This window comes from Pollachius pollachius, assembly GCF_949987615.1.
Source record: "Pollachius pollachius genome assembly, chromosome: 16".
NCBI classification, from domain to species: domain Eukaryota; kingdom Metazoa; phylum Chordata; class Actinopteri; order Gadiformes; family Gadidae; genus Pollachius; species Pollachius pollachius.
The window spans coordinates 20493953-20510258 of NC_136949.1; the positions used below are offsets into that span (position 1 = coordinate 20493953).

General features: G+C 40.8%; 1 protein-coding gene across 11 annotated transcripts in view; it reads right to left on the reverse strand.

Moving 5' to 3' along the window:
- Positions 1-14090, reverse strand: part of afdna (afadin, adherens junction formation factor a) — a 98629-nt gene extending 84539 nt beyond the window's left edge. For 6 of the 11 annotated variants that reach the window (XM_079753725.1, XM_079753721.1, XM_079753716.1 and 3 more), the window contains exon 1: positions 13624-14088. In XM_079753725.1, coding sequence (XP_079609851.1) covers positions 13624-13725 — 102 coding nt within the window. In that variant the 5' untranslated portion in view covers positions 13726-14088. Of the gene's footprint in view, positions 1-13623 lie in introns of all 11 variants that reach the window. The other 5 variants (XM_079753717.1, XM_079753724.1, XM_079753723.1 and 2 more) reach the window with 3 other exon arrangements.
- Positions 14091-16306: the final 2216 nt, after the last annotated feature.

Below are 16306 nucleotides of genomic sequence, written 5' to 3' on the forward strand. Positions count from 1 at the left end.
TTCTTTTGGCCGTGAAATTAGATATATTATATAAATACCCATACATAATATTATTATATATTATATAGATAAAGAGCTCCAGGTGTCTGCAAACAGCAACAATCCCTTCTCCTCCATGCTGTGGTTCAGTCTGACAGCTCATTGGTCAATGGGCAGCAGCTCATTTGCATTAAAGCTACAGACACCAGAAACAGCGCATTCTGAAGGGACTGAAAAAGAGGGGAATAGCGGTAGGTGAGATTATTTTCCCTAAAAGCTATTTCCAGCAAACAGCTTCAAAAACATGTTCAAATACTATGTTTACTTGTTGGGAAAACAACACAATATGTCTCCTTTAACTTCAGTCACTTTCCCTGCCCAGAATGTTGTTAATTCACGTTGAAGGCTATATGAATATATGCTCTGGTTGTATGATACAGGTCAAGAAATCAATGGAAGATGGCACTTTTGTGGCTTTTTGTCACTTTCTGGCTGATGTCTTTGCTGGAATAACCAAGTTTAGTCTCCTACTTCAGAAAAACGAGACCATTTTGGAGAGTTTGTTATTAGCTTCAGCTGTATTTAAAAAAGTGCTTGATATTTCGAAACAGGCAGTTTGTGCTCTTGAAAATCTGCTGGTGACCACAGAGGGGATGGCTGCAAGACCTAAGCCTGGGGGCAGACTGTCACAGTTCATGGCTGACCTTAAGCTGCAGAGGACTTCAGACTTAGTCCTCGTAGAAGGTAGGGATGGGCAACGATCGTCGAATAGTCGGAGTCACGTAGAATATCGAATAATGAATGTCACTATTGTTATTTATTACACGGCTCTTCTCAATGCTGTTGAACGCTCCGTTCACTTGCATGGGCCTTCACAACTTCCGGTGGTGAATAATTTTTTGATAATTCACTGTTGCTAAGCATATAATGACCGCTGTCAAGAAGATTTTTTTTTTTTTCTATCGTATCACTCCACAGTCCGGTAACTTATTAACCCCAGCGTCCTCGATTGCTAAGCGACGTCAACGTCTTTGGCAGACTATTTCTCTGCTGAACAACACTATGAAGGCTGGTAACAAATAAATTGTAAAAAGACACACCGTGTGAAGTTATATTTTTGACGTGTCTAGTTCACCGTCGTGCAGGCTGTGTTCAGTAAAATAAATAAATAAATGGCGATCTGTTTTCGGCGCATGTAGGCCTATCTGCCTAAGCCCATGTTGAAATAATTTTGATGTTGAATGTTGATGGCACAGTTGGTGAAATAAACTTGATTGATTTCACACAAATCATAAAAGCCTCACCCTGTGTCATTGTGTGCGCGCGTTTATCCAAGGTGCCTGTGTGCGTGCGTCGGGGGTTCTTGATTGACCGATTTTCGAATATTATTTGAATACTTTTGCGCGAATATTGCGTAGTATTTTTGCCAGAAATGCACATCCCTATTGGAAGGCTGATGGATGTCTTGAACACTGTCGTGTCCTCCTTCCGCCATGATTCCAACTGAATCGAAACTTAAAAACATTATGTCGTAGGCTACAAAGTGCGCCTGCGCGGCAACTTCAGGAGACTTGGATGAAGCGCTTGGAAGGATTTAAGCACCCGGTTTCCACACTGCGGGCACGGTTATCCACCGCGATAATAATTTTATTTGAAATGAAAATGGTAATTGTTAGACAACATTTTTATCTGGGTTTACCGTTACATCCCTACCCGTACTTACTAGATATTTTGAAACTTCTGTTTGAGAAAATCTAACTAGCAAATGTTCCTGATGTTTACAGCCGTGCGAAGAAAGGGGGGGGGGGGGCGGTGTTGACGGTGAAAGTTAGGCCGGTTGATAGTCCTCAAATGCTGTACGTAGACAGAGGGCTCTCCGGCTACGGAGCGCCCTCTGTCTACGTACAGCCGGAGAGCCGGAGAGCCTGTCTCCGTAGCCGGAGAGCCTGTCGGAGACCCTCTCCGTAGCTTACGTGCGCACACACTATCCATCGACTCAACGGAGCCGGCAAGGGCTGTGATTGGTCCTCTAACAAAATCATTTCCGGAATCACTTCTCCGGTTTGACTTTGCACCTTATTTACTTTGTACATTGTTTAATTTGCACATTGAAGACTAATAAAACACCAAATAAGATTTAATAATAATAGATCCGTTTTTTATAGCGCTTTTCTAAGTACTCAAAGACGCTTTACAAATAAGAAAGGAATACATACAGACATTAGACAATCAAACAAAAGGGAAAAATAAATAAACACCACAACAATAGGCAACACATTAAGAGAGCGGGAGAGAGTGGAAGATGCCGGAGGATGATTTGTCAAATGTTGTAGGTGGTCCTGAAGAGATAGGTTTTAAGTTGACTTTTGAATGAACAGAGTGTATCAGAGTTTCGGATGGCCAGAGGGAGGGATTTCCAGAGGGTAGGGGCGGCGATGGCGAAAAATTTGATGGTCATTTTAATTTGTTGATTTGAAAAGCTTTGGAAGATTATTTACAACACTATTAACATTGTTTGTAGTTAACATAAAATCGATGGGACGGCGAATTGCATTGCGTATCTGACATCCCGACGGAGAACTTTGAATGCTCGAGAGGTCTCAGAAGTTACGGAGTCGGATAAAGGAGTTGGAGTAGTATACTTTGACATTTTAATACAGTTCAGCAAGAAAGGCGACAAAGAAGAAGGGAGCGTTCCAGTGATATAAACGAGAACCCCAACCACACGAGAATGCAGTGTGTTGATATTGACACATACAGGTAAACTCTACAGGGAACTCTCTAAGCTGGCAGAGGATGGTGGTGCTATCACTAAACTACAAAGAGCAATGGAAGCAACAATCAAATCTACTGCCAAACACTTGAAAGCAAGATTCTGTATCCTCCCAGGCAAGTGTACACCCCTGTCTTATGAACACATTGATTGATCAGAAATTATGTTAATCATTTTGACTAAAATGTCTATATCCTTCCATTAGGCGAGGATGCTACCGAAACTGCCACGACCAAGGCTGTCATATGCTTCAACATCTTCAATCATTATAGCTGGCCAGAAGACCAAGAGGCGTCAGTGGACCATGGTTCTGATGACCTAGCATTCCTCTTGGATTACTTCTCCCCTGTCCTCACAAGGTAGCATAGTGGACCACTACACAACGGTATGTAGTAGTGCTGGTAGCAGAGATGGGACAAAGTCACTGTTTGGCAAGTCCCAAGTAAGTCCCAAGTCTTAGCAGTCCAAGTCCGAGTCGAGTCCCAAGTCAAGACGGGGAAAGGCAAGTCGAGTCCAAGTCAAAGTCACACCAAAGCCAAGTCGAGTCCAAGTCAAAGTCACACCAAAGCCAAGTCCAAGTCCAAGTCCCAAACTTTTTCAAGTCTTGAACAAGTCACCATGTATTTTTACTTAATAATGTCATTATTAGGCTATTGATCATAATTTCAACATATCACTCTAATGTACAGTCATTTCTTATCAATAGTTATAATATGTTCATTGTTTCTGTCTTCAAATGTGTTATGATATGCGCATGCACCGAAATCTTATGTTGTTAAAAGTAGCCCAATAGGGTGAGAAAACCGCCCAATCTGGCAACACTGCTGAACGTCCTCACCTCCAGCGTCAACGTAAATCAATGAGACCAACTGAAACCAAGCCAATATGAAACTTTAACTGTAATTCTGAAGAAAGCATAAATGATATTGAAATTCAGTTTAGATATTATTGAAGATACGAGTGTGTAGATTTGTTATATTTTTTGAACGAAGGTAAACGGTTGAACAATTAGTAATTTAGTTACGATGTCTTAAGTGTCAGAGGCTGGCCAGACGGCTTCAATGGGACCAACTCAAAACGCAGCTGATATGAAACCAAAACTGTGATTCTGAATAAAGTATAAACGATATCGAAATTTCGTTTTGATATTATTGAAGTGTAGATTTGTCTTCGCTCGCTGTTATTTTTTCATCTTCACGGAAGTGAATGCGTCTTGGGTGTCTAGCCCTCTAGGCGGGAAATAGATTAGATATCTAAAACAATAAATGTTTTTGACTCAAGACATGTCAAGTACAAGTCAAAGAGGCAAAGTCCGAGTCAAGTCTCAAGTCAATAGCAGTCAAGTCTAAGTCGAGTCGCAAGTCATGCGTAATTTTGTCAAGTCGAGTCTGAAGTCATCAAAATCATGACTCAAGTCTGACTCGAGTCCAAGTCATGTGACTCGAGTCCACATCTCTGGCTGGTAGCACTCATGTTAATTGAAACACTGATTGGCTGTTTATTCCATGTCAATTTCAGAAATGGTGTTAACATGAGTTGGCAAAAAAAGAGTTTGTAGGACAAGAACTACCACAGCCTTTGGGAGCTGTTGTTAACCAGAGAGTCATACTGTTCACTGTTCACTGAGTACAATGTTTTACTCTTTTACATGATATTTTGTTATCGATATAAATGTCAACTTTGATCAAAAACAACATTGACAGCTTGTACATCCCAATGAGAATGTGTTCTGTATATCATTTTTCAGAACATACGACACCTCGTCCACATTCTGCTGGTCCTCCCAGTGTCATCTGCTGTTTGAGAGAGAGGATTCTTTTCACAGAAGAGAATCAAATAAGATGCTAGAGCATCGCTTCACACAGACACAGTGGAAGACCTGATAGAAATCAGTGGAGGGGCCCAGTTTGGAAGATTTTGATGCTAGGAAGAGTGTGGCAAGCTGGTTTAGCCAAGGCCAAAAGGGCAAGAAGGCCAAATTACAGGGGTTGGCCATCTGAGGGGCGTGTGACAGCAAGCAGAGACCTGCTTTAAGACTTTGAGACATGAAGTTAGGGCTTAGTTCAGTGAAGCACTTAAAACACCATTGCTTTTTATTTTGAAATGTTTTATTTTATTTGAATAGTTAAGTTTGACATGTTAAATTTCAGTTCAGTGAAGCACAAGCACTTTTTTTTGGAAACATTTGGAAATGTTTTATTTAGCTTTTAATGTTTTAGTTAAAATTTTAGCTCAGTGAAGCACTTATATACATATATAGCTTCAAATAAAGAAAAGTATTTCTCTACACCTTATTCTTGTTAAAAATATTCACATTATATGAAAGTTATGGAGAGCGATAAAAAGGTGACCTTTTGGCGTTAAGGGCGACGCAATGAAAATGTGGGTGCACCAAAATCTCCAAACTGCAAGGGCTAAAATATGTCATCTTGATGCCAATAGAAAGATTGTTGTGCAAGTGAAATATTCAATGTGGATAATACTTGGTTAAAGTGAATAAAGCCGGAACACAGCATAAGTGGAAGCTAACATTTCCATTATCCATCATTATGACACCTCTACTTAAAATTCAGGGCAAATATAATGGAATGACACCAAGTCAAACACTCGCAAATACACATATGGCCACTAGATTGTTCTGAACATGTGTTCTGATTGAAGGCAATTTACCTTTTTCCTCTGAAACCTTCTCTTAGTCATTGATTGTAAACACCATGCCTAGTTGCAAAATTTGGCCCAGACACTGGATTATCTGTTTATGGTGGTTTTATGCGATCAGATTCAACGGTAAAAAAATTCAAAGGTAAAACTTAAATTTTTGGTTGTTAAAAAGAAAAGGGGACGTTTCTTCTTAACTTGTTATTTGCGATAACATGATGATAGGCTCAGCTTTCATGCAATATATAGTTTGTGCAGGTCCAATTTCGTGAAAAAGATCGCCATTTCTGTGAATGTGCAGTTATGAAACCCAAAGCCTTCTTGCATATGACTTTACATGAGTCTTGAATTTCCTTTGTATTCTGCCTCAATCCAAAGTACTTCCAAACCACACTCCTCCATCACTACTCCATTTTCCTTCTCTACCTAAACGGGTCTCGGAGGCGCTGCACGTGAGACACTAGCTGTGTTGGCTAACCTTTAGCTAACACCGTCGAATCACTGCCAGAGACCGCACTGTGAGTGAGTGACAGAAGGCGGGGCTATATTCACGCTGTAGCGATGCGTGTCTGTTAACTCGCTGTCCGAGAGAAGAGAAGACAGCGCACTGATCAATTGCAAATACATCTATTTTGTGTAACTTTGCAGAACAAAAACGGTTCTTCTGCAGTTTTTAAAAACACTTGAATAAATAGCCCTTATATTAACAACCCCTCAAAAATGCACTTGCTTGTTCGGGCAACCAGAAATCAATCTCAACTTGCCCAAATATTACTTTTAGTTGCCCTGGGCAAGCGGGCAACCGTAAGTGTCAACCCCTGGCTTTTATTGGCTATTAACCATGGGTATGATAAAATTATATTTATGGACGTTTTTATTGGACTTTATTATGCGTAACCCAATCCAAAGATTTTCGTTTCATTTTTGTTTTGTAAAATCTAATCCACATTCACTTTTACAGATTTATGGACTGCATGCGTCTTGCGAGTTGCTTAGTGTGGTGCCAAAGCAAGCCACACTGGTGGCCAGCGCTCTGGTCTGTCCCGCATTCCGCACTATTATAAGTGTTGTCTAGTTGCCAGTAGGGCTAAAACTAACGATTACTTTGATAATCGATTAAAGGTTGCATCAGCGATTCTAGTCCAAAACACAAATTATCACAATCATCTGATCTTTCCTCACGATCCGCTAGCTGCCCGCCCCATAAGCAGGCAGTTAAAAAAAAGCGTCTGTAGGCAGCCTGTGCTCTGAGATCATACACAAAAAACAATGGTACTACCAACCACTCAAAACCAAAATAAATAGTATTCCAACCAATCACAGACAAGGTGAGTTTTGTGGGGTTTTGCACTGCGTTCATGATAGTTTTTACTGGATGCACAAAACACAGAAGTGAGGGGTGAGCTGGCTCTTTCTTTGGGATCTCGCTTCAATTACCAACAGAAGTGACGTCACCCAACATCACTGATAAAACCTTTAATAAGGCCTGATTTTTTAAAAAGATCTTAGAAATGTGGGAACATAGGGCTGTGGGGACATAGGGCTGTGGGGACATAGGGCTGTGGGGACATAGGCACACTCCCCCTAACACAAGCCTCAAGCTGATACAACCTCACGCTGATAGAACCTTAATCAGTCCCTCCAGAAAAATGCAGCATTTTTTTGTGATTGTTGCGGCCAAAAATCCTTGATTATGCGGCACGTTTTCTTAAAAAATGCGATGAAATATGCGGCATATTTATGCAATTTTATGCGATGAAATTGCGGGAACTTGCAAAAATGCAGGAACTTGCGAAAAATGCAGCTTTTCAATGACGTTCACGTCGCGTAATTACGTCACTTCATAACGTTCCCATGGCAACAGGGGGAAATGGCTGCTCTTGTGTGAAGTAAACGCAACTTTTTTCAACTTTCTGCTAAAATATGTGACTTTTTTGCAATGAAAATGCGGGGATTATGAAATCATGCAAGCCCCGCATATTTTGCACGGAAATCGGCAATTTATGCGATGAAAGTGCGGCATATTTGAAAAAATGCGGCCCCCGCATGAATATGCGGAATTTGGCTGATTATGCGTTGAATTATGCGATCGCATAATCGCGTTTTTCTGGAGGTACTGCTTAATCTATCAATTATTGAAATGATTAATCTGATAATAAATCGATCAATTACTCAATGGCACTTAATTATCCATTAGCTTTTAAATTTAGCTAGAGGCCTGTGTAGGGCTGCTCGATTATGAAGAAAATCATAATCACGATTTTTTTGGTCAAGAATAAATCACGATTAATCAAAGGATTATTTTTGAGGTTGAAATATGATGTATTTATTCAGCATGTCTCTCCCAAATACACTTTGAAACTGAGAACTTTGAAATATCGTCTTAAAAAAAAATACACAAAATGGTAAAAAAGAAAATTTTCAAATCTAAAATAATGTACAGAAATGTATCCAGCTATTCCACATGTTCCCCATGTTCGTTAGGCATGTGCTCACTAACAATAAAGACAATAAAGATTAATACTTCATTTAGAAATATGTTTTTTATTAACGTTTGCTGCTGATAAGGCCAATATTGTCATACAAATATAAATAAAAATTCCAATATGACATTTGTTTAAAGCAAATATCAAAAATAAATAAATAAATCATGGTGCGCTGCATGGCTTTGAAGCACTTCCTTCCTGTTATTATCTGCTCCAACTCCCGTTTTGCAAGTAACATGCTTTTAATGTGAAGGCGCACAGGAAATGTCGGCGACAAATTTAGTTGTAGATTAATAGTCGATTCAATCGATTTATCGTTGCAACCTTGGTTGATAGTGGCTAAACATTAGACTCACTTTATATGTGTCCGGGAATCTCCCACATATCAAGTGCTAGATTAGTGGGAATCTATTATATTATGCACCTGCATATTTAAATTATCTTTATTTATATAAAAAAAATTGACTCTGCTTGAGTCCCCATCTATTCGTGACGCCATATTGATAGGCTAATTCACGCTGTGTGTGGAGCTCTCTTTTTGAAGCATTTAATTTTGATGGCTGTATCCAAGAAAGGGTTAGGCTTCTCCACTGACACTTTCAGTATATGGTGCATTTTAAATACATCGCTCACTATAACGCTCCAACACAACAATGCTACTAGCTTAGAAAAAGGCTAACAAAGTTGTCATGAGCTTTACCTATGGAGACCTCACCCTCCATCCTTTATTTTTCCTTTTTTCCTTTGAAATGAAAAAGGGGGTTCACTTAAAGACAAACAATAGTTTGAGAACATTTCTTAACATCTTTAGATCTACTCAAAATGCTAATTGTTTTTTTAATTTTAGGTTATTGAGAGTGATTTTGAAAGCAGCTTCCAACTGGTTAAACAAACCAAAGAAAAGCAGGTCATTCTTTTCTGCTGTCCCTCTCCAAAAAGACCCCAGGAAGTCTTCCTATCTCGGCACAGCAGACACTTCCTGCTGGCTTCCCGTTCCTTCCTGTTTGGTGTGAATGAAAAATGGCAGGGGCTTTTCGTGTCAACTAGATATTTTTTCTCTAGCAGAGTCAACCATCAATGTAAAATTTGGCAATGTCAGAATACTTCAAATCTAATTATTTTTGTTTCCCTTTCCTAAACTGTTACATTTGTGAAAACAAATGTTTAATTTCAATATTGTCAGTACGTTTAACATGAAAATCGAATCATTGGCTTAGTCCGACTATGATTGGAATATTAAGGTGCATTTATACACTTTAGTCAGACTAAAATCGAATCGAGTTACTCAGACGGATTAAGACCCCTAAATTATTCGATTGATAGTCGCATTAAGCATGCATGTATATATTCAATTCCATTGGAATCTGATTTTGTGTTCTGCTCATGCTCAAGATCTTTTCCCGGGGCCATGAGCCGGAAGTATAAGGAGACGATAGTCGTGTTATTTGCGCCGTCGGAAAACGAGAAACAGTGATTTATTTAAAAAGGTGATGAAGAAGATGGAGGAAGCCGGTGCCTTGCCAATGTAGTTACCCCCTATAAGACGTGTATGATCATCAACATGTATTCAGTACACACTACGCTTCTGTTACGAAAGTAGCGTATGTGTGTTCGCGACAATGGCAGTGTGTGTGTGAGTGACCTCAGCAAGTGATTGGTCGAGCGAGGAGAGCGAGCGGTAGTGTTTGTCAGTTGAGTGAATGAACGAGTCCGGTTGTGTCTGTGCAAACATGTACTTTAAAGTTAGTGGAACTACGAATAAAGCACCCAGCCTGTCAAGAATCGGTGGCCGCTTTATTCCGAGTCCATATTCCGACCTATAAAGCAGAATCACTGCCGGTCAAAGTGAAGGGTGTTACCCCCGAATGAACATCGACCCTGGAGGATGTGGAATGTCTCTCCTGTGCTCATCAACTACGGTCTGCGAGCCGACAGCAGGAAAGGTGTAACACTTCGATTTCACCCAAGGCTGAATTAAAAGTACATGCTTTTCTAAATGTTGGTCATCAACGAGGTTGTAAAGCAACTTCAGGCACATCTGTCAAAATAAAAGTAGTTTTCTTCCGACGTGTTTACGATCTTTATTCATTCATTGCGCCGCGGCCTAACTGACGGAGATATTCTCTGATATTATGAATCTTAAAGACTGCGTCGGGTTCTCAGACTCTCTGGTACTTCAGTAACAAGTAAAGACTCGTAGCGGGGGTTATCTAGGCCATGGTGGAGAACGAATTGGGGGAAAGGAACTTTGGCTTTGACTCTGAAGTCCAGATTGAAACTGAAAAATCATTTATTTTTTTGATTAATCGATGAATCTGATAAAAAAATAAAGATTTGTAATTGCTGCATCTTTATTCAAAAACTGAACATTGCTTCCAATTCACAGTGCAGACTGAAGTGTAAAAACACCAGGTTATTGTTCCAACGTCCCGGAACTATTAAAAGTAATATTAAATGATAAAAAAAAAAAAGAAAAACATAACTGGGATAACACAAAAACAACATACAATGTATGATATATATATATATATATATATATATATATATATATATATATATATACACATACAGTTTATAAGGGATGTCCATGGTTAACCAATAAGATCTTTAACCGGTAACTAAATTAAATCATCTTCTCTCAGATGACAGGAGAGTGTTCATTTTTATTGATATAGATACCATTTTCGAGACTCCTTAACGATACAAGTCTTTATTGATACCACTATTGATACTTTTCTATTATTTTGTTGAAATGGAACTTGTATTATTGCTTTAATTGCTGATAAGATGATCATAGCTCAAGATAGGATGTTAAACAGGTCATAATTCCATCTTTACTATTATCTATTTTATATTGCTGGGCAAATTCGTTTTTTTTTGTGTTGCATTTGAACAGATCAATCATATTACTGACCTTACCGACCTGAACACATCACATTTGACACTGTTTGCTACTTTTTTTTAAGCTAACTAGCTCTATATCCTGCCGATTTTAACATGGATTTAAAAACTGGATTACTGTTTTTAACTGACGGGACTTTCTACACCGTCCGGTTGTGTGATTACTACCGCTGCTTTGAATGACTGTTGATGCACGTGGTGCCGACTCCAAGCCCGTCTGCAGCACCAGCAGCAGCAGCAGCTGACAGTTTTTGGTTGGACTAGACGGATACTGAGTTGAAGGAGTTTTTTTAACCCAAAGACAGTGAAGGTACAACACTTGTATATAGGCCTACATTCTAGTGTTAAGATATGACCAAAATACAAGCTGTGGTCGCTCACACTAAAGCTCGCTGTGGGCGTGCATGAACCAACCTGTCGGCGGCTGGCTGTAAACAGTGCCGCGCCTGTGACGTATTAATCGCGCGACTCAACGAATCGATGACCAAATTCGTTGCCAACGCTTTTAGTAATCGATTTTATCGATTCGTTGTTGCAGCCCTACTGTGAATGTAAACATACTTAGTGTCAGCTGCTTACAGACACACTTATTGGTGTGAGTGACGTTTACAAACGGCAGAGTTTGTAAATGTTTCTATACTGCTTCAAAACCAAAAGTGTAGTACTTCAAATAATTATTTGAAGTACTCAAATAATTTTGAGTACTTCAAATAATCCAAAAACAAAACCACACCAGAACCACCTCAAGATAAACCAACTGGCGCTATTCTGAATAACGGACGCCAGAAAAGGCACAGGGATGAAAAAATACAATGTAATGGACTAGACTAGTGAGCACATTGCAGACACAAATAGAAGTTCAAAGTTTTCAATGAATGTGGGATGAAATTTCTATGCCTGGCCTTCTACTCGTTAAGATTTGGGCCAGACTCAATTTATTTGAACAAACAAAAGGAGAGCGATGTATGAGGATTAGACATTGGATTAGGCAGGGATGTACAGTGTGACAGTTTTGATCACACAGGCTATTAAAAAAAGTTTGTGGACGAAGAGAAATATTGGCACATGTAATTTTGTTTTACATATTTGCACAATAACTTGCACATGTGCGAGTATAATGCGCTGCAATCATGTCTCCAAAATTCTGCGAAAAAACACTTGTCTTGTCCTGGAAAAGTGTCCGCAACATATTGGAGCAATGCGTTATTGGAAAATTGTTTTCAAAGGGTATAGTCTGCATCCCAAATTGTATATACGTTCTTTTTTTCTTTTAGTATGTACTGCAGCAACCTTTACAAAGTATGTACTGTTGCACACAGTATGCATATAATTAGGACATAGAACAGGTAATTTCACTGATAACCAAACCTGTAGTGCCATCCATCGACTTTCGCGGGCTCAGTAGATGTGACATGACAAAAAGCATGCTGGTTTGCAAAATGCTAAATGCGACCGATGTAGTACAATATCCTGTTATCTTTAGCATACTGCATTTTCCACACTAAATATTTTTCTGCCATTCTAAATAGTATAGTATATGGGTATCAGAAACCAGGGCTAAGAGAGATTGCCGGTCTCTATAGAACTTTCGTTGGGTTAATATTTCTACACGAAAGGCGAATTATAAAGTAAATATAATTGTTATTGAGTATTATTATTATTATTAATTGGCTTTCCGCATGTAAAGAGAATGTTAAATGCATGGGAATGATGCATTTCAGCAGAGATTCAATTTTCCCTAGCAGAAATGGGTAGGTGCGAGTGTTATCCCTGCCTGTTGTGATTCTTGTTTTTTTCTGTATGCTAAAACAATCAAGAGCAGGGAGCAAAAGACAGACTCAGCGGCCTGGGACTGCCTCTCTTGGCCTATCGTTTGGGCTTTTCAGTTCACAACACTTTAAATCCTCACACTGGACTGCAGCTGTCAGAGTAATACCGTAATATTCAATAATGTTCGAATAACGATAATACACTCATCCCATCCTGATGATGCCTAACGTTACCTCAGATGAAGAGTTGTCGACGTCTAGCGCCCTGACGCATATATTCTATCAATGGGATATTCGTGGCCATCATTTCCACTACAGCCACTGTTCACTCCAGCCCATGTTCACATGTCCACTCCCGCCCATGTTCACATGTCCATTACAGCCCATGTTCACATGTCCATTACAGCCCATGTTCACACGGCCATTCCACGACCATGACACAAGAAACCCGATTGCAATGCCACGGTGTTTTTTATTTATTTATCTACTGCTCCGTGTCCTACCGGCATTTGTATCTCTGTTCCATCCATCTTTCTGTGTTTATGTTGTCTTACGTATCAAAACAGCCCACTAGGCTGGGAACCATTTCATACACTTGCTGCCCCTTGCTAGCAGGTCAATAAATCCAACATCAGTGTGTACTTCGTGTTACATCCATCGAATATTTAGACATGTACTATTCAAACCAAACCTTATTCAGTACATGGTGTTACCGTGTAGAAACTACATATGACGACATATAGACATCATACAGGTATGCGGCTACCGTTCAACGATCTAGCTAGCTATGAGGCTAGGTAGCCTAGAAGCTAGGTAGCCAAGAAGCTAGGTAGCCAGCGAGCCTCACGTCCCTTCTCCGTCAGCTGGTCATCCAGTAGATATTCTACACATTCCGGCCTGAAACACACCGAGGATTCTTCCCCACTCAATCCCAAACACCACCGTGGGATGCCCCCGTGGGACCAGCCCGCCCGGGGCTCATCCCTGGGCCTCCCCAGCACCAGGGGGAGGACAGGACGGACCGGCCCTCCCTTCGCTAATCCCCGACCTCACGTACCTCGGTCGGCTGGCTGATCTCGAACAGGTCGAGCCGGTTGGCGTTCCAGTGGTTGATGATGTCGGCCAGTTTCCTCCTCTCCTCCTCCCTGCTGCCCGACATGGTGAGCTGTGTTGGTGTGACGCTGATCTGAAGCAGTGTTGTAATAAGAGCCGATCCTGGTTATTGATCTGTTGCTGAACCAAACGAGAATAAAACTTCACACCGAACAACCAATAACAACCAGCGCGCTCGACGACGACGTCCGTGTAGCCGTCAGAGTCCAGTGTGTCGCTCCCCTCGCCGCTGGTTCTCTGGTTCCACCCCGCCGACCCAAACACCGACAGCTAGCGTGTGTGTGTGCGTGTGTGTGTGTGTGTGTGTGCGTGTGTATGTGTGTGTTTCCGCGTTCCCCTTGCGCACAGCGTTTGTCGCACTCCCGCTCCGCGCGCTCCCGCTCCGTGCTCCGTGCGCTCCCGCTCCGTCCTCGCTCGTTCCCGACGCCCACAACTCAACGTGCATGAAGCGCATGCACAGTTAGGGCTTGCGCCTTTAGCGCCTCGTTTATGCCATGTTCACACTACATGCGTACTTTTAAATACAAAAGATGACACAAACAGGTGACTAAACACAATCCTATCATTCCACATTCCTTTAAAAAAATAGAACGGCCGGATTGTTCCTGCTTCTGCTTATTATTGCAAAATGGATCCAGTAGAGGCGTGGAGGGTATTTGCATAACCGCGATCTGATTGGCCGACGGATCTGCCGCTGCCTGAAAAGTTGAACATAGTTGAACCATGAGGGATAATCGATCTACGTCACTCTACGTCACTCCCCGCTCTACGCGCATGTCGTTGGCAGAAGAGAGCGACATGAGCCGCAATCATGTCTTGTTGTGCGGTTGGTTGCCCAAACCCTTTTAATAAGACTGATTATCCCATTTATTCTACTTCTTGCTTGCCAACATAACAAAACAATTCAAATACTTTAATAATTATGCTTTTTCTTAATCGTATTGCATGCTTATTAAATGTATGCTTTGTTTGAGTTCATCTCCCTCAAAAAGTAGTCCCCTTTAATTATGATCGATCAAACATGTTTTTGACACCTCGAAGGGCATTATCCCGCTTATACCATGGTCACTTGCCAAGGAAAATAAATTAAGATCAATCATTTATATTTTCATGCGTTTTACAATCCAAATATAAACGACTCGGCAACAGGAGGTATTCTAGCCCGCTGAGCTATGTGCCAGAGAGTTAACGTTATGGATTGTACATATTTATAATTCGAAATTCGTCCCAGCCTTTATTCCACAGATACTCTAGGGTCTATAGCATATAACCGCGTTGTCTGATTACAGTTTAATTCATTTTTCACAATTTACCAGCTCTCGTTTTGAAGAATAATCACCGCGCCATGCGTTTCAATGGGAATCGCAACGTCTATATTTTCAACATAAAGTGTACATATTTTTTATTCGAAATTTGTCCCAGCCGGCCTTTATACCACAGATACTCTAGGGTCTACAGCAGGCATCTCCAAACGGCGGACCGCGGTCCGGGTCCGGACCAAGCGACGGTCCTATCCGGCGCATGACCAATTTAAAATAATGCGATTTCTTTTTTTTTCTTCTTTTTTTTTATATTTCACTATACAAAGCAGGATTATGTTAATAAAGACATTTCTCACTGAAATACAAATTGAGAGGTCCATAGTCCGTAGTACAGCATAAAAACAGCAAAAAGTAATGATCTTCACAGAGCAAAGATCATGCACTCACCAAACTCCCCCCTCCCTCCGTCTGTCGGCATGTGCGTAATAGCATCACTCAAAAAATAGCCAATCAAATCGTTTGTTTACCGGAAGAGCGATTTGGAATGAGAAAATGGCTTGCTCAAAAATTAGGAAAGGTCACCACGAAAACAGACATTTTAAAGATGAATGGACTGTCCAATACATGTTCATTCTCCCGCAAGGCAGTACTAAACCTTGTCTTTTATGTGTTGAAACTGTGGCGCTGATAAAAAGCGGGAATATTAAGCGGCATTACGAATCCAAACACAGATCCTTCGAGGAAAAGTATCCCCAGAAGTCAGAAGTAAGAGCATGGAAAATATCCGAGCTGCGAGCTCAGTATGAGAGGACTACACAAGTTTACAGGCCAGCAACGTGCAAATGAATGCTCACTTAAGATTGCATGGATTTTGGGGCAACATAAAAAAACTTTCAGTGACCGACTGTTGTGAAGGAGTGCTTGAACGCCGCTGCCGAGACGTTACTTGAAGGTAAACAAAGGGATGAATTGTGTGAAAAAATAAAGCAAATCCCAATATCAGCTGCAACGACAACCAGAAAATCCGAAATGTTATCTGATGACGCACTGTCACAGCTTGATGCGGCTGTTCAGAGTGCCCCATCCTCAGTGTTGGGCAAGTTACTCTAAATTAGTAACTTAGTTACAGTTACTAGTTACTTCTTTCAAAAGTAACTCAGTTACTTTAAGTTACTCGTTACTTTCAAGGTAACAAGTTACTAGGGAAAGTAACTTCTTTTTTTTCTAAATTATCTTATTGTGTTAATGTGGCAAAGGACCTCCCTAACTGGATAGCTAGGGAGGCTGCCAGTCCTCTGGCTTGCTTACGCGTAAGTCCTATCCTACCACAAGCGCAATGCGCCACCTAGTGACCTGAACGTGCCA